At 41.1% G+C, this 23,654-nt stretch overlaps 1 protein-coding gene across 8 annotated transcripts in view; it reads right to left on the reverse strand.

The window, feature by feature from the left end:
* Positions 1 to 8,811: 8,811 nt before the first annotated feature.
* GNB1 (G protein subunit beta 1) overlaps positions 8,812 to 23,654 on the reverse strand; it is a 35,051-nt gene continuing 20,208 nt past the window's right edge. For 4 of the 8 annotated variants that reach the window (XM_082295939.1, XM_082295936.1, XM_082295937.1 and 1 more), the window contains 10 exons: positions 19,323 to 19,430; positions 18,675 to 18,713; positions 17,945 to 18,051; positions 17,465 to 17,528; positions 15,594 to 15,756; positions 14,734 to 14,800; positions 13,087 to 13,288; positions 12,594 to 12,810; positions 10,844 to 10,955; positions 8,812 to 10,530 (listed from right to left, as the gene is read on the reverse strand). In XM_082295939.1, coding sequence (XP_082152065.1) covers positions 10,849 to 10,955; positions 12,594 to 12,810; positions 13,087 to 13,288; positions 14,734 to 14,800; positions 15,594 to 15,756; positions 17,465 to 17,528; positions 17,945 to 18,051; positions 18,675 to 18,713; positions 19,323 to 19,379 — 1,023 coding nt within the window. In that variant the 5' untranslated portion in view covers positions 19,380 to 19,430 and the 3' untranslated portion in view covers positions 8,812 to 10,530; positions 10,844 to 10,848. Of the gene's footprint in view, positions 10,548 to 10,843; positions 10,956 to 12,593; positions 12,811 to 13,086; positions 13,289 to 14,733; positions 14,801 to 15,593; positions 15,757 to 17,464; positions 17,529 to 17,944; positions 18,052 to 18,674; positions 18,714 to 19,322; positions 19,431 to 23,654 lie in introns of all 8 variants that reach the window. The other 4 variants (XM_082295943.1, XM_082295942.1, XM_082295941.1 and 1 more) reach the window with 4 other exon arrangements.

Genomic DNA, 23,654 nt, shown 5'->3' on the forward strand with positions numbered 1-23,654 from the left:
AGAAAAGAGCGGGGTAATTTTTCAGATAAAAGAATGACACACTCAGGAGCTCTGCACCTGCATTTACAATAGCCTGGGTAAAATTACTGGTCCTGCTGCCTCAGACAGAAGGCTGAGAGTAACTGTGGCCCCCAGTGAAGCCTCTCCTTCCCCCAAAACATTTTATTAGAAAAAGTACCAGAAAAAAAAAGGGCACCAGTCTGTTCTAGTAGATTTGTTCTCATGGTTACTAACTAGCTACACTTAGACACCCATTTACCTTCCTTCTTCACAGATGATTTTCCTAATTCTGTGGCCAGGCAGCTACTTTAAAAACCTGCAAAAAATCACCCAGATATCATCCAAAATAACATCTGTGCACATTGCCCTCCCAGCAGACCTGCCTCTACCTCATTCTCCCAGGTAACAACCTCTTCCTTAAAAATGTGCTTTTTCTGAACCCAGCAGATACCTTTTTGTTTCCTGCAATTTCTAATTTCTCCCTGTACTGCTGGAGAACAAACTTTCTATCATTCCCAGTGCTGGCAGTGCTCCCCACTCACCAGCACAGATTCCCAGGCTCCGTGGCTGATCCTGAATCCTGCCTGTCCTTCCTGTTTTGTCCCTGGGCATCCACCTGTTGTGAAAGAAAATGCTCAGTAACCAGGTCAGCAACGTCACATTTATAAATCCATGACTGAACAACTCCCAGCCACAGGAAAAGAGGACTTGGGGATCCCTGAGGAGGTCAGACATTCCTTAGGCTCGGTTTTAGCCCTGTCATGTCCAGCTGCATTCACCACCCCTCAGGGCTGGGCAGAGACGCCACACACAGGGCCATGGGGACCCTGTCACTCCTCTGTCCCCAGGGCAGGGACACCCTGAGTGTGGGACAGGAGGTGCAGTAGCTGCTCATCACACCCTAAACCCTGCTCCAAACCCCACACAGAGCTGGGCACTCCTTGGGGTGTCCTGTGCAGGGCCAGGAGCTGCACTCGATGATCCCCTTCCCACTGAGCCTATCCTGGGTTTCTCTGAAACCCTGGAAACCAGGGAAGAGCAGCTGTAAGAACAGCAGCAGTGCCCTCTGCTGCTCCTGGGATCAGGCAGAGCTCTTCACTGAGGGTTTTAATTAAGCTCAGAAGGTTTTAATTAAGCTCAGAAGGTTTTCGAACACCAAAGATGAACTTCTTCCCTGAGCTCAGTAATGCTGCTCTCACCACCTCTATGAGAGTACAGCCAGGTCAGCTCAGTTTTGTTTTTCCCAGACAATTCCCTGCATTTTTAGATCTGTTTGGAACACACAAAAATTTGGGGTTGCTACTCCTTTACACATTGGCTGTAAAGATCAATTCGTTCAGAGGAAATAATTGCTCCTCATCGGACTTAATGTCTATAAATGAATGCAGAAAATTCACATTTCACCCTGGCAAACCTAAGAGGGCCAGAAGGATGTGGCAGGAGGTGCTTTGCAGGTTTTACAGAAATATTGTCTGTAACTATTATTCCCTGACAAGAGCAGCTGTCCATCCCCAAACCACTGAAATACAACGTGCTCTGAGGGGCATCTTTGCTGCTATAAATAATGTATTTGGGGAAATGATTGCTCACTGTGTCCCATCAAAGTGGCATCTTAGCATGGGCTTTAAGCTACTCCACACCCCACAAATCCATTGGAACTAGTGCCATATATTCCTATATTATATATGTTTATATATTCATAATTTCTCCTCTGTTTTTCCAGCCTATATTTTGGTGTCTCATTTGCCCTTGGGCCAAGCCTGGACGTCGAGAAAGACCCTTACATTTGCCTTGCGCATCACTGGGACCAGTTCCCCGGCCAAACTGGGCGCCAGCACCAGGTGGCAGCAGAAGCCGCATCCCGCTTCTCTCTCTCACGGACACGTTCTGCAGGAAAAAGAGGCAAATTTTGTCCCGTTATCCAGCACCACAGCGGATTTGGTGCGGTTTTCACGCTCCTCATGGGAAGATTCCTTGCCAAAGGAGGTAAATACAGCAGTCATTGATCGATTATCGATGAGCAGCATCTGTTCTGTGTGAATACAAATGTCCCAGCACGGGGCAAAATCCACAGCTAAAAAGCTTCTGATGAACTTCGGGGTCTTGCTCTCTACACCTCATATTTGTTTCCTCCTGTAAAATCAGGAAGTTCAAGCACATTCTGTCAAACATCCCACTGAACCCAAAATTTCAACATAAGCGACCAGAAATCAAATTGTTTTGATATAATTAAGCTGCTAGTTAATTACTTAGTTATGACTAGAGGCTGGAAGTCAGCCCCCAAATGCCATACAAGCCTAGGAAAAGCAGTATTTGATGTTCACAGCACCTGACCACTCATGCAAGGAAAGCTCCTAAATAATTGCTGCGAGTTAGTGCTTAATGCACAGGCTCTGCTCAGGCTCCCCAGGCTGGATCTGAGCCAGCCTGCAAGGGTGGGATACAAATTAAATTCACTTGCAGCCTGTTTCACAACTGGACCCTAAAAAGCTCTGGATTAATGATGGAAGTTGTTGGCTTTGTGACATGGAAAAGGAGGGAGAAGGGGGGAAGATCCAAGGCGCTTTCCCATGTGGTGCAGTTGCCCAGTTATGTAATTTTTCAAAGGGCCCAGACAATTATTTTATGGTCTGGCCTCCCTCCACAGAGCTGGGTGTCCACACTGCACGGGATTAAAGCCTCTCAACCACCCCCAAAAAACCAGCACTGAGTAGGAGGAACTGGCTTAGAAATCCCTGTGCTAAAACTGCAGAGGATGTCCCATGAAAACTCGGCCAGACACAACTCCTGAGATGATCTCTATTAGAATAAACTGTAAAATTAGGGATATTTGTGCTGTCCCTGGCTCACACCCAAATATTACAGTTACAGGAACGTGATGAAATCTTTTAGGAGGTCTATCAAGGTGGCAAAGGGGTTCAAATGGGCACACACAGGTTTAACAATGGATTTCTTACTGGATTTCTTTAAAAAAAAGAGAAAATGGTTCAGGTGAAGAGGATTCTTTGCAAACCTCACCCTGCAAAAGCAAATATTGCCAGTGCTGCTGCTTCCCATTCAAAACATAAACAGTGAGGCACTAGAAATAGTGTATAAATAAGTTCAACTATTCAGAACCAACAGGAGGACAGCAGGTTTTGGAGTTCTTGGCACAGGTACCACTAACCTTAACTGCCTGTTCTCCATCCAGAATGCACCACAAATTTTAACTGATGGGGCTGGCTCAAGTGCCAAGACCTGGCAGGATAATTTGGACTCTAAAGGTGCATACAGCTGACACACCATAAAGCAGGCCTGAGAGCTTGGATTTATTTTTTAATGGAGAAAGAGAAATTAGTTAATTCAAGCTCTACAACTCGGTGAGGAACTTTCACTTTCCCATCAGAGCTGAGGTCAGAGGCTGCCTGGCCCCCATCTTTTATTTCTGGTTAAGTAACTCTTGGTGCATAGAACAGTGACAGGCTTCAAAGAACAGGAATGATCCTTCTGCTTATGAAAGTTTAACCTTCAGTTCTGATAAGCTGTTCCTTGAGGTCTATCTGTAATTGCTCCATTTCCTGCCACCACGTCTGATGCTATCACTTGATTGAAATAAGCCTTGGGAGAAGGGAGATAGAACGGCTCAACAGGATCATTTTTTAATTCCAACATCACTTTTTAGAGCTGCCACTGACAGACACCAGTCTGGCCAATGAATCTCACTCATTTTCCTCCATGCTGAGTGTTCTTGGCTCTCTGGATTTCCTTTAGAGTTCACTCAGAGCTCATTCCCTGGGCAACTCTGGCACCTGGGCCAAGATTTGCCGAGATTTCAGAATGCAATGGGTTAAACACATGTCTGATGCAAGAGGCAGATGAAATATAGAATTGTTCAATTAAGTGATGCAGTCATCCTTGGCAAAGCTCCCAGATCTCTCATTAGTGCAAACTGGTGTCCATCACTCCCAGAGCTGTCGCTCCCTGAATACTTACTGTTCATTCAAGGCTCAGAGCCCCACTAGGCAAAGAACAGCAGCTATTTTATCAGTTAAACAGCTCCTGGGCTTGGAAAAAACCTGCAGGGGCCAGAGGGAAGGGAGAGCTGGTGGTCTTAAGAGGAGCTCAATGTCTCACCTTACACTCCTCACCTGCTTTTTATTGCTTTCAGGGTGGAAGGAATTGTTAAATTCTTAAACACAAGAAAAACACAAATCAGTATGAGGCTGAATTTTCAGTGATTCCAGGAGAGGGATGGCTTTCAACTCCAGCTAGTACCATTGTTATTTTTATTCTTCTATTGGCAGAAGGTGGGATGAACTTTGGCTTCCCAAGTTGAAGTGAAAGACCCTCAGGTACTAACAGGACATTCTGAGCACTTTCTGTGTGGAAGAGAACACAGAAAAAAATAACTTCAGTAATTTTAAATGTCAGATGTTGTCTCCCATTCACTCTAAATCCTGTCTGCCTCTTCCCACCGGATTAAGAAACAGTTCTAGGGACCCAAGGATCAGACATGATTATTCCCATTGGACCTTGTTTCAGTTTTGCTTATAATACCCCAGAAAATAAATCAATAAAGCAAAGATAAGGAACTCTGGTGAAAAATCAATGGAAGTGGAGATAAATATATGCAGTTACGTGTTATTCCAGGATGACTCACCCTGCCAAGCACCAGCCAGGGTAGGAAAGGAGCTGCTGCTGCCTACTTCTCCTCACTCAACATCAACCCTGATTTTGCAAAAGAGAAAAAAACCCTAAATATTACAATTCTATACATATTAAAATATGTTTGCTTTTATAAACAAGGGGTTTGGAATGCATGTGATGGTTCTCTCTGGTGCAACAGGAGTGTGTGTGACAGCACAATCCAAATTTCCACTGCAGAGGGACTTGCCTGGCACAGCAGCACAGGGCACCAGGCTGAGATCAGCATGAGCACCAATTAAATATCTTTATTAGAGACTCCAGATCCCCATTCCTACCTAAAGCAGAGGATGGAGGCTGACAAGAGCAGGGATTTTGATCAGGGCTGTGACAGAGCGTGGAAAAAATTGTGAGAGGGAGTTCAGGAATAGTGGGGGAGAGGGGCTGGAGAGAAGTGCAGGGAATCCTTTCTAAATAAGAGCTGGGTTTAAAGTTGTCCACAAGCCCCTGCTCCAGTTAATTCTGGCTCCTTTTTAACCTCTCCATCTTCACCATCTGAGGTTTTTACATAAAACACTGGGAAAGAAAATCCCTCTAAAAGTAAACATTAGGAAAAGCTTGTTTTGTTTGTAAGGCCTTATGGAAAAATCTGCACACGTTCAATGGACCCTGGAGACGCAGGAAGGAGGGGCTGCATGTGCAGGAACACGAATTGCAGCCAAATTCAGCACAGGCTGCTTTGTCACACACGTTCTCCCTGCACTGACCACCCATTTCATGGGTTTTGTACCACCAGATGGAGCTGCACTGTTTGTGCTTCCAGACAATATTCCTGGGAACTCAGCGTTTTCCCATCTTCAGGGCCTTTTTAACAGACTTCTCCCCCCCACCCCCTTTTTAACAGACATTCCCCTCCCTCATCTATTTTGCCATTTAAAAATCTGTTACATCAAATAAACTTTTCATTTTGCACTTCCAGCTCCCCAGACAATTCCCTCTCAGGGTCAATCACATCTCACTGCACTTTACCAGAGCAAATGGTTTATGAATAATAAAGCAGGAAGATTCTCTTTGTTCTATTTTATGACAAAATTGTCTTGGGTTAAGCCAGGAATTACTTGAATGAGTATTGTGGAGGGCCTGTATTCCTAAAGGGCAAGTTTTGAGCAGCCAGCTCTCTAAACAATGAGAAGTTCACTCTGTTTTTATTCACAGTTCTATGGCTTTTTTCCCAGCTAAGTGAAATACTGGATAATTTTACCAATGCAGTTACTATCCCTTATTTAAAAAGACTCATTGGAGACTCTTTACTATTGGTAGTAGAAGAAAAAGCTGAGCAGTCTCAGAATGATTCAATTTGGCTTTCCTTTAATGAATTTACTTTTGAAAAGCCCCAGATTATCAAAAGGAAACATCAACTCCTGACCTGGGACCTCAAAATTCATCAATAGTTGAAGCTTTCCTGCTTCCACTGAATTGATTTAACCCATAGAGTGAGTGCTACACGAAGAAATTCTTCCCTTGTCTGCACTACCAGGTTACAGACAGAGCAGGCAAAGTCCAGCTCCAACTGTGGCCCTGTGGCCAGGCCAGGAATCTGCCAGTCATGTTCCATCTCCTGCCAGGAAATGGGAACTGCAGATTGTCCCAGCAGTCTTTCCTGGAGAGAGGGTTTAACCTGGGCAGTTAGGCTGGATCAGCAGCCAGGCAGGTCGGGCTCAAAGCCCTCATTTGGGAGTGATGGAGGGATTCCCGTGCCACAAGAGCAGTGAGGACAGGACAGCACCCAGGAGTGGTCAGGAAAAGACCAGGAGACAGAGCAGGAATTTTTGAACTCATCAGGTATAATGGACCAAAGCAATAATGTTTAAATCTACCAGGAAAAAGCACATGTGACAGGATGCAGGACAGCAGATGTCTGCTGCCATCTCTGGGAATTGCCATGTGACAGGGCCATGCCCAGAAGGAGGGACAGGGAATGCACCAGGCATCCCTGCTCTGCCAAGAGGGAAACTGAAATCTCTGGTTTCACTTTTCCAAACTTCCTCACAGAACCCTGAAACACAACAAATCCAACTTTCCACAGGCTTCAGGAGAATTCTTACACGTTGGAATGCAATGTAACAAGACCAACTCAGATTACTGAGTAGCCTGATGGTTAAAGCAGAGGCACTCTGAAGAGATTGCATGAAGAGAAGAGAACAGCACTATGCAAAAATAGCCAGCTGCTGTTAGAACTCGTTCATCAGGCACTTCTTTTATTCTTTCCCCTCCAATGTGAATTCATGGTTACACCTACACTAAAATGTGTTAATCATAAAACCACACAGGATCCTGACTTGCTTCAGACCAAGGCACACAGAACTCAGCATGGGTGACAGGTTTTATTCTTCTCTATTTACTCTGCCACTTCCCAGAAACCAGATTATTCTATTTTTAGCTCCTATAGGGCATGATTCAATCAGTCATTCTAAGTGTGTTTCACAACTGATTTAAAACACTCCAGGGGACTTAATGGTCAAAAGGTAAAATGCCCAACTCACTTCTTTTCTGCTGGTAGCGGAACCTCGGATCTTTTATTTAATTCATGAAGAAATTAAAGGCCTTGAGGGGAACAGAAAATGCTAAAGGTCTTAACTCAAGGTCCTGGGATTGAGAAATTTGTTCTCTCTTCCTTCACCCCTTCCCTGAAACTCCATGAGAGGATTCCAATCCCATTCTCAGAGATTTGTGTTCTCAGGTCATGGAATCTGAACCAGAAATACAAAATTAGCACCAGAGATTTGCAAGCAGCTGGGGGAAGCTGCTCTTTGGAACTACATCCCACAGCTATCTCCAAGTCAGAATCTTTTCAAAGCCCACAGGTAGAGCTTGTAGGTAAGATTACATAAATCATTTTCATTTGGGTACATCCTAAAATTAAAGGCATTCAAAACTCAAGAGAGTTTGGCCCAGAGTCAGACTCAAGAGTTCAGAGCTCCCTTTGCACACCCATTTTTCTCCAGTTGCAGCTCTCTGAATAACCAAACATACAGGTGTTTAAATAAAATAAAATTTCATATTTAACATAAAAATAAGAGTACTAAGAGGCAACTGCAACTGTTTGCATTTCAAATAAATCCCAAAGGGCTGCACACCAGCCTCCTGTCACAAGAAGCCACTGTCTTGGCAGGTATTTTACTGCCAGCATAGGCAGGACACACAAATTTAACACATGGATTGCGATTAAGGAAGGCAAGACAGATGACTGATTTTATTACAGACCAGAGTCACATATGAAACATCCCTTGGAATAAAAGTATTTCACATTGAGTGGAAAGCCCCCAGCTACAGCATTTGGAATTGGAAACCACTAAATGTGAATTCCCAAATTAAAGCATTTCCAGCCATGAGCTACTTACCAGTCTCTTGCAGTCCAAAACCCCAATGCTCAGAGTTAAGTAATGTCACCATCATATTTTCCATACTCCCAGCTTTTAAAAACCTCTCCATTGAGGATGAGAATTTCCATGTTTGGTATGAGACCAAACCATGGCTTTGGAATTTCTCTTGGTTGATGTGAAATGAGGGAAAATCCACTTTTGTTTAGGTCAGAACAAGAGATGGGACTTTACCCACTAAAAACACAAAACCAAACCCTCAAGTCAACCAATACCAATCTGTTGAACCAACTGCTTTTTAACACCTCATTTCAGAAATCTGCTTCTCTGGCTATAAAATCCTTTTTAAATTTTTTTTTTTTTTTTAGATAAAATTCTGCCTCGTGGAGACTTTGTTCTTACTGAGCATGAAAGTGACTTCTTACCCTGTCAATCTAACAGTGACAACAGAGCTGCTGTGGCCAGATCCTCACGTGGCAGTAACACAAAGATGTTCCACTCAATTCTTCTCCTAGTAAAGGACACAAAAGTTTTAAAAGAAGTTACTCAGCATTTTGCTTTGATTTCCTACTTCAGGTGCTCCACTCCTCTTGCACAAAGCATTTTTGTGATGTGCACCACGTGAAGTGTGTTGGCTCCTTGAATTTGGAGTTAAGTGCATACTCTGCCCAATAATTAACCATTAACCATTTAAAAACACCAAACCATTTCTCTGGGGACAGCATTTCCTCCTCTTGTGTGTTTATTTCACAACTCAGAAGATGTTCTACATGTTGAACAATAAGCTGCAAAACAGATCAGTCAAAACTCATGTCAAACTGCTTTATTACATCTTAAATAACATTACATTTTAATATAGTATCTATCTTGCATCCAGCTTTCTTGAAGTACACTGACTTTAAAATTAAATACAAAAGGTGAAGAGGGATACAGGGCGTGGAGAAAGCTCTACAGAGTAGTTTCATGAAAGAGAGTAAGAGGGAACTCATCTTTTATGCCAAATCCAGGCCTAACGCACAATTACAGCACATTTTTGTACAGAATGTTGCAGAAAAAACAAAATGGAGAAAAGCTACTACTGCTGCTAGGAAGGAGCATTTCTGGATACAGTGAGAAGATAGGAAAGTTTAACAGAACAATCTGCTGTCCAAACACTGCTGCTTTTAACATTTTATTTGAAAAGAAAGCCAGGAAAACCTGCTCATTACAAAAATGACTCTGATCAGATGCAAAGGACTCATCCTGCAAGAGGAACTGGCTGTGAGGAACTGATTTATAAAGAAGATGGTCTAGGTTCCCTCCTCCCACACCCCAGAATCTTTGACAGCGATTGTTTGAACAGGCTGTTTCTTTTTTTTTTTTTAAAAAAAAAGTGACTTATCACGCTACTCCAAAACGTGCATAGCTTTGTACTGGAGTTCTTCATAGATTTATGCACAGAGTAGCAACAATAAATGAATACAGCGACAATGGTTACAGTTTTTAAACAGGTTATTTCTTCAAAGAAAAAACATCTAAGGACTTAGTCCAATATGCACTTTTTAGCATTTCTACAGCATGCGATTCTAAGAGTAAACCCACCCAATATGGCAAACAATCAAAAAAGGTTTTTTTTTTTCTGTTTAACTTAGAAAGTTCAAGATCATTATTTTCAAAACATTGATTTGTACATCATTTCATACACAAAGAATTGACTCAATACCCAAGTGTAGGATAGGTCTCTTTTGAAAACAGAGATTCCTGGTTGTTGAGACTTACAGGATAGTGTTAGGATATATAAACTGCCCTTCCAAGTGGACAAACCAAAACAGATTAAAAAAATCAGTGTGGTGAAAAAGGGGGGGCAGGAGGGACCAAGGATTGCATTTGTTATCCATAAAAGGTGAAAGGATTCTTTAAACAAGCATTCATTACCTTTTACAGCATGTGCTTGGTTACCTTACTGCTTAACATTATCCTATATATGCCAAGTTTTGTGCAACAATTATCTGTGATACTAGAAAATAAAAATAAAAAAAATTAGGGACTAAATTTACAGCGTTGACAACCCCCAGGTGCTCTGGGCTAGGACTCCCTTGTTTTGCTCAATTAAATACATACGGAAATGTATTTAAAAAGGAAACTTGAAAAAAACCTGCTACAAACATGACTTTAAAATTTGCAAGTGTGTGAGATAAAGTCCTTAACTTCAACTTGGAAACTACAGTGAAAGCTAACTGTTTCACAATTATGCTCAAGTTTATTTTCTGGTCATGCTTTTTATGATAGTGTTTCATTTTTTTTAAATTCTCAAGACAAAAAAAAATGGTCCCAAAAGGAATGCACAATTTCATTTTGCTTACAACACAGAAATTCTTCTTGGAAAGGTAATTGTGCTCTTCATTTCAGCAACAGGAGACAGAAAAGATCTTGCCCTTTGAAGTTGGGGAGGATGGGGGTCCAAGTTAGTATGGTTGGATTGGATATGCTATCGTTTTTAATTTTCAACCGTTGGAAACTTCTTCCAGTCGTGGAGTCCGCTGCTCTTCTGGCACACAGAAACATCTGGTGAGAGTTGCACTTGATAAACTGCAAGCAAGTGGCAAGCTCTGCTCTCCCCACCACTGACACATCCAGGCATTATCCCCCCACTTTCCCAGTGATATTTATTTACTCAAAAATCCACACAGCAAAGTACAGTATGTCAAAAACAGGCCACCAGAAAAATGGCACTGCATACATTAAACTAATGGTGCTCTAAACCACCCAACTGCTGGGGTTTGTTCCCCAGTGACTTCCTAACCTGAATGATCAAAAAGCATTCTGCATCCCAACCCAACCTTAATGAGTTGGGTACTCACCTACTTCAGTTCCAGATCTTGAGGAAGCTGTCCCATGACCCTGTTGCCACTGCCATGCCATCATCAGTCACACCTAAGCAACTGACACGGTTATCGTGACCAGCAAGGACACCTAGAAATGAGAAATGTAACCAATAAATTGCATTATGTTGGTGATTTCCTGTCTCAGTTCAAGTAACACCAAGGCACATTTGGATTAGCCAACCTCTACAGTCAAAAACCTTGAACAAACACAGCTGGAATTTTTAAATGCCTCTGGTTTTACAAGCACAGACTCAGACAGAGCTAGGTGGGTTCACAAGGGGGTAATTCAGTAAAGGCATTATTCCAAAGTTTTCCTTGTATATTCCCTTTATTATGACTTTTACTGGTCTCCCCTGAGTTGTGAAGTGACAGCCCTGAAGACTCTGCCAATGTCACAGCAATAGATGCAGTACAACCATGCACTGCACAGCTTCTGCTCCTCACCACAGTGATAAAGATCAGTTAAATTTTACGAAATTTTTACATTTGTAAAAAATTTTAAAACCACAAGTTAAAGTGAATTATGTTATGAACTCTAAAGCATTTTTCATCCCATTTTCTCTTACTACATTCACAAGACAGACTCCTCCATACAATCTATTTGTCAATATGGAGATCTAATACAATTCAATTATAGCACCATTAAAAAAAAGAATTGAGACACTAAACAGAAGAATTAAGGGAGACAACATTTTCCTCTATCCCCTTTAATTTAAGGGTTTCAAGGGGGTAAAAAGAAAACCTAATTATGTTCAAGCTTTCCAGTCCACAGCACTGAGCCAAGATATTCTTGATGGACTTGAAATTAATCTTTCTACATGAATTAGAATGCTCATAGGACTCTCCTCATTCTACCACCAGCAACAGAAAGTGCTGCAATTTGGTAAAACAAAATCAGCACCAAAGAGTCTTTAATACTTGTACTGAATACAGAACCACAAAGGTGTTTCATACAGAAGTGCCAGTATCAGAAGATACAGAAGTGTTTAGTATCAGAAGTGCCAAATCTGCCCAGCAATCTGAAGCCTTGGAACATTTCAATATGCAGAATATTTGTTCTCATGTCCTGTTCTGATGAGAGTAATGAAACATTTGTGGCCTAATTTATAACTTTTTTCCAACAAAAGTTTTCATTTTAAAAAACCGAAGTCATATTCTCTTCATCTTTGAACCATGAATTTCATGTTTGTTTCCTCAAAAGATAAACCAGTCTCTGTTGTTTTGCTGGTTGTCTCTACAACTACTGCTACAAATACCAGGAAAAAAAAAAAGTCTTGTGTATAAATAGCAACATTAATGTTGAATTGCTTTGAATAGTTAATGCATGAACAAAGCCATGAAGTCTAAAAAAGAATATCCATCCACTCCAAGCCCTTGTTTTTAATGGCAATCTTCCTGTTCTCAAGCATCCATCCTTGAGCAGGATTCCAATGGATTTGTAACATCACTGGGCAGCCTAATGAGGTTTTCAGAGAGTTCTGAAGTTGAGACAGTGAGTGCTGACAGATCTGTGCATAAGACTCAATCCACACATTCAGTATCACAGAATGAGAGGCTGAAAAGGCCACTAAGGCCATCAAGTCCAACCTGTGGCTGGTCCCCACCTTGTCACCCTGCCCAGAGCACCGAGTGCCACGTCCAGACGTTCCCTGGACACCTCCAGGGGTGGGGACTCCAATAAAATATCCACACTGAGTTTCCAGTATTCCAACCCAGCACCATTTACCTGCTCTATCAGCTTTCAGCGTGTCCCACACGTTGCAGTTGAAGTCATCATACCCAGCTAGGAGCAGGCGGCCACTCTTGGAAAATGCTACAGAGGTGATGCCACAGATGATGTTGTCATGGGAATAAACCATCAGCTCCTGGTCGGCCCGCAGGTCGAAGAGCCGGCACGTGGCATCGTCCGAGCCCGTGGCAAAGGCGTTGCCGTTGGGGAAGAACTGCAGTGGGGGAGGGAAAAAACCACACATGGTTTCAGATTGGATCCCTCTGCATCACACCAGAAAACAGCAAACAAGAGGATGCACCTCTCTACAGTGGGATACAGCAAACCCAGTGAAGAAATTCACGAACCAACACCCGGTTTCCATTCACCACAAATTTCAGGTAATTCCCTCAGCTCCACAAACTTATTTAAAAAACCCCTGAAAATACTTTATCATGCTGAAGAGCTGAGACCAGAGAAATAGAAAATGATAAATGAAGCAGCTACATACACAGATGGCATTGATGTCCGACTCGTGGCCGGTGAAGGTTTGCCGGCACATTCCTTCTCTAACATCCCACAGTTTGGCAGAGGCATCGCAGGCACCAGAAACAAAACACCGGGCATCAGGAGCAAGGGACAAACTCATCACGTCTCCAGTGTGCCCAGTAAATGTGGTTGTCTGCTGACCAGTTTCTATGTCCCAGAGAGCACTGGAAAAAATAATTAAAGAGACAAATCAACACGTCTGTGCTCCTTTGTAAGGTCTTTGTATCACTGCTAAGTAAAACTCCAGAAAGTATTAACAAGACTGATACTGACAATAGAAATAAACATTTTTGGTTGAACTATCTGGCTGTTGCAGATTAATTGTGCATGGAAGACCTTAAAATTATCCTTAATTTTAAAACATTGGGGGGTTTTAAACTGAAAAAGAGTGCAAAAAACTGATGACTGACAGTGAGGGCTGTTCATCCCAAAGTTCTCTGCCATGCCTGTTATCCAGTACTACTACAGCTTCATTTAAAGCAGCAGTGTAAGGCCACAGCAAAAGCTGAGCCAGCATTTCTCATTTTTATAAACTTACAGAGGATGAGAAACGTTGTGAATTATGTCTGTGAATTATGTCTGATCTTGAAGTTGCAAGTCAGCCAAATCACTACTACAGTGATATGTAAGAGTATAAAAGGATGAAAGAACACTATCATCTCCTTAAGAAGAGGTCTAAACACTTTAGGAAGTCAGGATTTTTAATTTCTGTAATTTCTTAGCAAACCAGACCCATCAGTAGCAGGTTCAAACCATGCAAACAAGAGATGCCTGCACTTTGGTAAAGTCCTTTGAAGCTTGGCTGAACTGAGGTGATGTCAAACAGCTGCAGAATTACTACAGGAACTCCTGAAGCAGCTGTATTCTCTTATAAAGAGCATCATTTCTACAAAACCTCTCATTTTGTTATAGTTTTTTGGATTTTCTGAACACCAAACATTTTTGGTTTTAATCCCATATATATTCAATAGCTACTCAGAATCAGTGGGCTAATAAACAGGTATTCAAAGAGACTGGCATTGTGTAGGAGAGGTATTTATTAGACAACCTTTGCTCTAAGTGCTGCTGCTTGGGAGAACTGCAATGCTTTTAAAGAAATAGATATAATAGAAAAACCTATGAAAAAAAGATGGAGGCCTTTTTTAGTTCAGAAACCAGTATTTATGAAGACATACACCTACATTCTCCTCAAGAAACCCAGCTATTGTCACTGTAGAATATTTTCTAGGAACTCTTCTGAATAACAACATTAACTACATTCTTTATTAGAAATATCCAAACATGACTTTTAAAATAATAAATAATGAATACAAAAAGAGTTTTGAGGAAAATCATTAGTCTAATACAGTTATTCCTGCAGGCCAAATAGTTATATTAATAAAAAAATTCCCAGAACATCTTAACACAGAATTAGGTCAGGCTCTTCAGAACACCAGGCACAAGGAAACAGCCAAGGCTCACAGAGTTGAAATTACCAGCAAAAGTGATATATGAGCACCAATCACCACAGTCTTGTGGTCATGATAAGGTTTATGAAGGACAAAGTTTCCTTCAGAGAATGGGTTTGAAAAGCCCTTCCTGACAGGGCTGTCCCAGTGTCCCAGCTTACCAAGTGGTGTCGCCAGAGCTGGTGACGATCTGATTATCATCCAGGAAACGACAGCAGGACAAGTAGCCTGGAAACAGAATAAAAGGTGCACAGATAAGGCAAGAGATTACCCTTCAAAGGCAATACTGGTTTGCTAACAAGCTGCTTCCCCTCTCCTGAAGCTGCAGCAAGAAACACTAAAAGCCTAAAATGCAACAGATGATTTTTGTATAGGAATCTGCAATGTTTTGGACAAGATGTGGTTTGGCTCTTTACAGACCACCCCAACCCAACCAGAGGAAGGGGGAAGTGTGGAATCCACTGGCCAAGCTGGGCAAAAGTCCAAGTGAGCCTGCACTGCACAGACTCAACTTTCTTAGAAAGTGGATCTCAGTGTCACTGCATCCAGCAGCAACAAATGCTGATGACCTCAACTGTATCAGACCACTAATGAGGAAAACCAAACTGCATTCCTGGTCAGTACAAAGACCTGAGCATGGACATTGCGTGTTTCCCAACAGTGGCATCAAAGAATTTCATCTGAACGCTCTGAAGATCTTTTTTCCTGAAATCCCATCTGACAAACCATCAATGGAACCACCCTGATTACAAAATCAGTCTGCCTGCTAACCACCTCCATTTCACACAGCACAGAATTCAAACTACAGCAAAAAATTCAAAAACCTGCAAACGTCAACTTCCAGCTCTAAGTTTTGTTCAATTCTGCAGCAGAAAAACTGTTAAAAAACATTTAAAACCAGGTAGTGTGCAACTAAGGTCCTGCCTGAGGAAGGAAGTAGATTTTAATTAGGAGATTATATTTATAGGATTTTTTTTTTAATCTTCACCGTGTGCTGAGGTAAGTGTGAGCAGCCACTCACCTGTGTGCCCAGCGAGCTCACGGCTGACACGGACATTCCCTTCACGAGTTTTCAAGTTATAAATGGAGCAGATGTTGTCGAGCCCACCACAAGCCACGTAATTCCCAGAAGGAGCATATGCACAAGTCATGACCCAGGAGGAGCGCAGGGGAATCGCATGCACCTGAAAGAGAGACGGGCCTGGATTTAATCTCAAAAACTGCACTCAGTGCTGCACCACCAGGAAGTTTTTCACCTGTCTCTCAAGACAGACATCATCTTTTTGGCAGAAAAGCAAGAAAAAAACAGCTGTTTGAGTATCAAACTATTTTGGGGGTAACTTGCATATGAAGCTCGTCAGAACAAGTAATGACGTAATAAAACCTCAGATTTGCTTTTCCTGAATCCAGTTTCATCAGCAATTTTGGTAAAAAGTGAATTATTTCATTTCAGTGCTCTGATTACTATTGGTTTATTATAGGTTCAGGAAAATATTGACTTCCAAGCACAGTCAGCAAAACTGCCAATTCCAGGCTTAGATGCTGTGAATGAACAAGTAAGGAAATCGCTGCTTCCACTGCCATTTAAATCCTTCTTTGGAAACCCACTGCAAGCAATCAAGCTTCACATTTAAATAACTACCCCATGTTTCCTTGTCATTCTGTGCTCAGAGAACTTTTTTTAGATAATTATAGAAGCTAAACCTGTTCCCTCTTGTTAACTCGTTACGTTCATCCCTTAAATGTGTTCATAAAGTCTTCAGGAAAGGGCTGGTGTCCTTAGAACTGTGGTGATTTTTTCATGCAATATTAACAATCTTCCTGAATTCCTTAAGTAAAGATTTCATTAGAAGCAGAGGGACAGCCAGTAATCAGTGATCCTGCAGCAAACAGCAGCTAAAAAAACCCCAACCCTATCCCAAAACCACAACCAGCTCATTTTTGGAAGTCTTCTACTAAAGAACTATTTGGAATATTCACTTTGAGCCATTTTAATTTATCATTAGGAAAAGATCAAATTGATGGCAAGACTGTTACTTCCAGTGTGTGCTGGAACTGCCAAAAGAATATTGCATGGATTAATTAGCATTGATAAAAGAATTGAAGATACCAATACAGAAATCATGGTGTACAGTGATGATTTTACCATCCTACAGTAGACACAGTAATTTAAGATTATATTTACCTGCAGGCTGGGGTCAAAGGAGGAGGATGAAGGTAAAAAGGAGAGGGTTTATTTTTAACTTGCAAACCGTATTATATTAACTTTTTAGTAAAGTTATGCCATTTGCTCCAGTGCATTGGTAACACTGATTTTAATGCTAGGAAGAGCTAAGCTAGGAAAATTTTTTTGAAATTAAGCCAGTTCCATGCACCAAACTCAAGCAGCTCTGTCAGCCAAACCACAAGGGGCTACATGGGAATTGCTGACAGTAACAGTGGCCGTGATCACTAATTACCAATCACTGTCAAATGAAAGTAGTCCCGAACTGCCTCGTGTGATTGCAGCCACGAAGTGATGACTCACTAGAACATGTCAGGTCCTTCAGGACTTCACTGCAGACAACAAATTAATATGGCTCTGCCTAAATCTCTGCCCCTTCTGGTGCAACAAGCTCATCACGGCCTGCTCTCTGCTAATCACTTTTCTGCAGTATCAAAACAAATCAAAACATTCTTTGGAACAAAGTTTTTCCTTGTTCTCCATGTGTGGTGCACATTTTCACACACTGAAGACACTGCTGTGTTCTTTACACACAACTCGATTGTTCTGGAGAATTCAAAATCTGGATTTAGGACTAGGGAAGCAACAGAGCCAAAATGATGATGGGTAACACTTCCTTCTGATGCATTCACAATTGAATTACACAGCAATGAACCAGCTGGCCTTACCTTGTTTGTAGTATAGCTGTCCCAAATTATAAGTTTGCCATCCTGTGAGGCACTAACTAGAAGCCTAGAGAGGAAACAGAAAGGAAACACAATCATTGTGGGCACACAAGGAACACCTTTGTGATGAACACTGTAAAGAAAAGAGAATTAAAGCAGCTGATACCAGTAGCATTTAGTTTCTCTTTAAATGAATCAGTAGTTAACAGGAAGCTTTTAAGGAAAAAAGACAACTGATAATGATATCTATTCTATTTCCACAGTTCCTCAGAATTTTTCAGGCAAGTAGACAAGGACTGGGATTTGGGCACCAAATGTAGATTTGGATTACAAAAACATGGAGGAAAATCATGGCATTCAGTGTTTCTGAATTCTCTTGGCTGTCCAAGTTCTCTCAGAATTATTAATTCCCAGTGGTCCCAAGAACTGTGCACTCAACTTTCCAGAGAGCAATGAAGCCAAGTGATCCAGTTTTGTACCCACCTGGAATCAGTCCCCCAGTGCATTGCATAAATTTTGGCCAGGTGTCCCCGGAGCGTTCTCCTAGTGCGCATCTGGATTCTCCCCACCGGGTCGATATTGGCTGTGATCTGAAACAGGAAAACATCACACACTGAGTTTTTCCCTTCACTGTTCACAAGTAACATCTCACACACAGTTCCACTGCAGCCCAAAGTCCCACTTTCTCAATACTGACTGATTTTTTACAAACTCTCCATTCAGAAGTTATGTAATTTTAAGTAGCATGTCTTTATCACATGACTCAAGTAGCCTACTGCATTTATAAACACTCCCAGAAATTGTTTTGTTTAGGTCATATCTTCTTAGACTTCTAGGATTTCAGATCTTTGATCTGGGTTTTCTCCTCCTGCACAGATAAATGTAGCACACATTGAAGTAGTTTAACCTCAGCAGGCCTTATGGCTCAGATTATCAGGGTGACAACAGTACTGCACCCAGCTCCAGAGCAGAGCATTATTTTCCATTAAGCAGCAGAAATGTGTCCTGAGTCACTCAAAGAAACCACTGCTCAAGGCCACTGCTCTCAGGAACTAGACAAACATATACTTATTTCTGGAAGAAAACACCCAAAGGCAAAAAAAAATTGCTACAGGAGGCAAACCCAGATTCACTTGCATTCACCTTCTTCCACAGCATTTTCTTTTTGTAAAGGAGACAGATCTTAATTCCTGCTAAACTCTGAAATTCTTACCTGAGCCAGGGTGGCATCTGCACATGCTTTCCTAGCATCCTGCAAGAGAAGGAAATTAGAGAAATTGGATGGAGTTCTGTGTGTTTCTTTCTCTCTGTTTTGTCAAGCTGATTAAGCCCCCTGAACCCAAGGTTCAGAAAACATTTCTGTTTGTCACCCAGAGAGGACCCATCCTAACAGCAGCATTAACATAATACACTGCCTGCTGTCAAAACACATTGAGCATGGAACTTTGAAATTTCTTCTTCTTTTGGGAGAAAGGTAACATGACTTTCACCACAAAGACACTCAAGCAATGGGACTGCTTGTCCAGACAGGCTGTGCAGCCTTCAACCTCAGAGGTTTTTAAGACCTTACTGGACTAAGCTCTGACTAACTTTATCACTGACCTTATTTTAAGGTTTTTTTAACTTTAGTTATGCTCTAGCTCAGACAAACTTCAGTAAACATTTATTTTGATCAGCAATTTTATGCATTGCTTATGTAACTATTATTTACTAAGCAATATAAAAGACCAAAAAAGTAGTTTTCTAAAGCAGTCACATGTACTTGCCCTTTCTACATTAAGTTTGACATTGGAGAAACATTTAAGGCATCATTTCTGTCCTCCTCAAGACACATTCATTTGTCTTGAGGCACAATACATACTCTGATTTGGTTTTTCAGTTGCTCGGCCTCCTGGCGTAACTGGTCAAGCTCGCTCATTTTCCTGTGCTAAAGGTGTGCTCCACTGCCACCTCTGAAACAACCAGAAATCTGAAAGACAGGTCAGAAGCAGGAGAATTAGGAGAAATCCGAGTTTGAAGTTACAAGTCCTTTCAACCACTTCAAACAGCACTTGAAAAAAAAATGGCAGATTGATTTCTAAACACTGGAGAACAGGTGAAAATGCGTGTCTGAAATCTCCACAGCAGAAGGTGTTGCCACAAATGGATGTGTTTTGTTTCCAGCCACAGGAAATAAAACAGGATTTGGACTTATTTCTCTCCCCCAGGCCTCTTTCTTTTTTTCATTAGTGTTTCTGATTCATTTTTGTATAAATTCAAGTTGCCCAAGGGTGAGTAAGCAGGTAACACCAATTTTAGACATGGAAGTCAGAACTTCCCTGCAGGTCTTCAGAACAGAGTAAGGAACCCTCCCAGCAAAGAGTAAGGATTTACACTGACACAAGAACCTGCAAAATGCTGTAAAAACTGTCTGCCACATCATGGTTAAGAAAAACATTGTTCTGCTATCTGGAGAAAAGAAGATCACTCACACATGTTAAGGGTTTTACTTGATAACTGCTAAAATGTCTCAGATACCAGAGCAGACTGTAACATGAACATGTTGTCAGAGTAAAACCAGTCATTTTTTGCCGGGTTGAGGGCAGGAGTTTGAGAAACCACAGCCAAGAGTCACTGCTCCCCTCTAAGTCTCTGTTTTCCCAGTATCCATAGGCACCAAATTACTCCTATGTATTTTATAGAGCCAGCAAGGCAGAGGCTCTCTAAAACATCACAACCACTGAAACAACCTCAGCTTTTGCCTATAGAGTTGCTCAACTATTGGGCTGTTTCCCAATATTATAATCATATGGATATTTCCTATAAAATGTACAATTTATCTTTAAAAGTCTCTGTTCCAGAAAGATACTGTTGGCATTTTCCCTAGCATTCCACATCTCCAACTCAGCTGTTCCTGAAGTTTTTGTTTTAGAATCTCTGCAGCTTGATAGCAAGGGAAGATGCTGAAGAAACATGCTGATGAATTTTATCTTTTATTGCAGAACAAGATAATTGGTTCCAATTTCAAATACTACACAGAACACCTGGAGTTTACAAATTAACACTGAGAGTGTGATTTTTTAACATTTTATTAGCCAGAATTGACCCTTTACTATTAAGTAAAGGAAACGCTTTGCTAGCAGCTTTATATATTATATTCTGTTAAGATTTAATCAGCTTATTTATCTTTGCAAGCATGGGGGTTTTGTTTTCCTCTTAAAGCCCTTCCCAAGGAGAAAGATGAGGATAACTTCCAAATTTTTATCCAGTCACAGTAACAGAGAACATAATGTCAAGGTAAATTAGAGCAGCAGAACAAACACCACTGTTAAAAGACGCTTCAAAATAGTTTAGACTTCAATATTCCCTAAATATTTCTATCCCCCATAACCAGACTTAGGTTGAAGCTCTCTCCATAGTAGTTATTCCAAACTGAAAACCTCTAGGAACAGATGCCAGATCTTGTCATAGCATCATTTACGATTTTTTCCTTTTCTCTGAAACCCACAGTATCTTAGAAAAGGAATTTCAGTTGGCTTCTCTCCCAAAACCTCCACTCATACAACTTCAAGGCCCTTTCACTTCATTGTGAAACTGGGTCTCTTCCTTCTCTCTTCTGGTTCCAGGGTCATCTCTAAGCCCCTTTAAGATTGCTTGTTCAGCTCAGTCCAAAATCCAGTTAAGACAAAAGCCATCCTGAGTGTTTTATTATCCTGCTTTTCTCTTGAATGCTCTTTTGTTTCTCAAGATGTTGTACTCATTCTGCATCTCAGACAAACACTCTGGGCTGGGTATCTGTTAGAATTTTGAGCATGTCTGCAGCTCCTGGGCAGTTCACACACCTGGTGAAACACTAATGCACTGCTCTTGTCAGAAAGGAATTAATTTAAGAATAAAGTGCAATTGTTCAGATCTTTCAGCTTTTTCATATCCAGTTCTGCCATTCTCTAAGTTAATATATAAGCCCATTTCCTACTAAGCAAATACTGACCACTCCAGACAGAGAATTCAGAGATGGTATCCCTTCTATTTCAGAGCAAGAAATTCCAAAACTTTCGTGTTCTGCTCAAGGTCACAGCAACTCATGGATGAGATTGCAATAAAGCCTCAGGATACCAAGAATTCCAGCTGCAGGTACAAGGAACTACACTGAAGACTTTACATGCAGCTTTATTTAAAAATACAATAGGAGGAATAATCTCACGTCAGTCAGAGCAGATATGCTCTCCTTAAAATAGCACCAATTTATTTCTGTAGAATTGGTGCACTGAGAGAATTCTCTTGCATTTAAATGAAACAAAGCTTCTTTGCATGGAACAGGGAGAGGCCTAAGGAGATGAACCCTTATCCTAAGAAAAAAGTCACATAAAAAAAAGCTCATTTTCCCATCTGCAACATCTTGTATCCATCTAAGTTCCTATCTTGAAGATAGATTCACTCTTAGGAATTCCAACTTCACCCCTAGGCATTCCAAGCAACTCCAAACTCTGAGCTGCCTTTCTGTCAGCATCCATAGGAATTGTTTAAAGCAGATTTCCACATTCTCTTTGTAGTCTTTGTTGTTTCAACATCAACAGGAAGTGCTAATTCCTGCCAACACGACTGAACTCACTCACTCAGGAAATGACAACCCTACAGCAGCCAAGGGCATTAAAATATAGGAGTTCTCTGAAGCAAACTGTAAAATTTATGGGATAAACAGCAAAGCAGCTTGGCTGTGCCTCTATTTCTTTTATACTAAGTTTTAGACAACTAAATTTATGGTAGAAATATGAGATCTATGGGAGGAAAGTGTTCCAGCCTCCCATGTCCTTCGTAGCTATACTGTAAATCAGAGCTTACTGGTCTTGTATTAAAAGAAGTATCTTTAAAAGATTAAAATATCACATAAGGTCAGAAGAATGTATGGGTAAAAATACTTTTATCTATTGTTACTCTTTGTAGATGGGAAATTTTTATATAGATTTATTGATATTACAGAATAGATCATCCATTGAACAGTCTCTGCTCATCACAGACAAGCACAACTGAGTATCCTGAAACAGATTTTTATTTCTTGGCATGTTCTAAAGGCATTTAACCCCATTTTCCAAGAAGATTTCTAGAAGAACCTGTAAGCTTGATGTGGATGATGATTCTATTTCTGGCTTTTGAAAGAAGTTATTGCATTTCTAAATCAAGCAAACGTCAGGAAAAAAGTCACTCCTCAGGTTCCACACTCCTTTTCCCCAAATTACCCCCATAGCTGTGCAGAAATAGGTAGGAGCCAAACTCATGCTTACCTCACTTTCTTTGGAATATGTGAGTGTGTCCCTGAAGGCAGCTTCTCAGGAATAACACATTCACTTTCCTGAACGCCCTCAAGACCTTTCCAGGGGCTGAAGTGCTTAAGTGTCTCTGGTCTAAGCTTATTTCCCCTAATCCTGCTGACCAGTATACCTTGTGGGTAATTCTCTTCTTGCTGGGGATAACAATCTGTGCACTTCAGGGCACTTCACTATTCCCCACTACTCCAGATGACCCAAGCCTCTAATCTCTTCTGACAAGTTACCCATAGAAAAGTCACTTTGTTCCTTTGTTTCCCACACAGGAAAACCAACTACTGACTTTTCCTGATTTGTTACTTTCTATATATGACAAAACTTCACAATTCAGCTGTATCAAAAGGGTTTAGCCTATCATTTATGTCAAAGGAACAGCTCAGGGTTTGCTTTTCTCCAAGTGACATGAGCTGTATTCCAATGTAAGAGCAGAGTTTTGCACGTCCAGTCAGTCAGTTGTGTGTCCAACAGCTTTGAACTAAGTTTTTAAACTGTAGCAAGTCTTACAAAACTTCCATGTGCTTCCTGCAAATTGAGATATACTCAGGATCCCAGTGGACTAATTCTTATTTAAAGAGTAAGAATTATTCACTCACTGTTCTGAAACCAGAGACAGAGAAATTCAAAGGCTGAGGAAGAATTCAAATTCACTCATTTCATTGTAACAACTCCAGTGTCCTTTCCACAGCTCAAGCTGTTTATCCAATTAAGTCCAGTTACTGAAAACAAGATACCACTAACACCCTCACATTTATTTGTAGCCTGATCTTGAGAGCTGAATACAACCCATCCAAACATATATTCCACTGTTAAATATTATTCCTCTCTGAAATTCCTCTGCTGGTAACAGCAATGAAGCAATGCTTACTAAAATATTCTTTATTTAATTTTCT

This window comes from Coloeus monedula (genome assembly GCF_965178545.1).
Source record: "Coloeus monedula genome assembly, chromosome: 22".
NCBI classification, from domain to species: domain Eukaryota; kingdom Metazoa; phylum Chordata; class Aves; order Passeriformes; family Corvidae; genus Coloeus; species Coloeus monedula.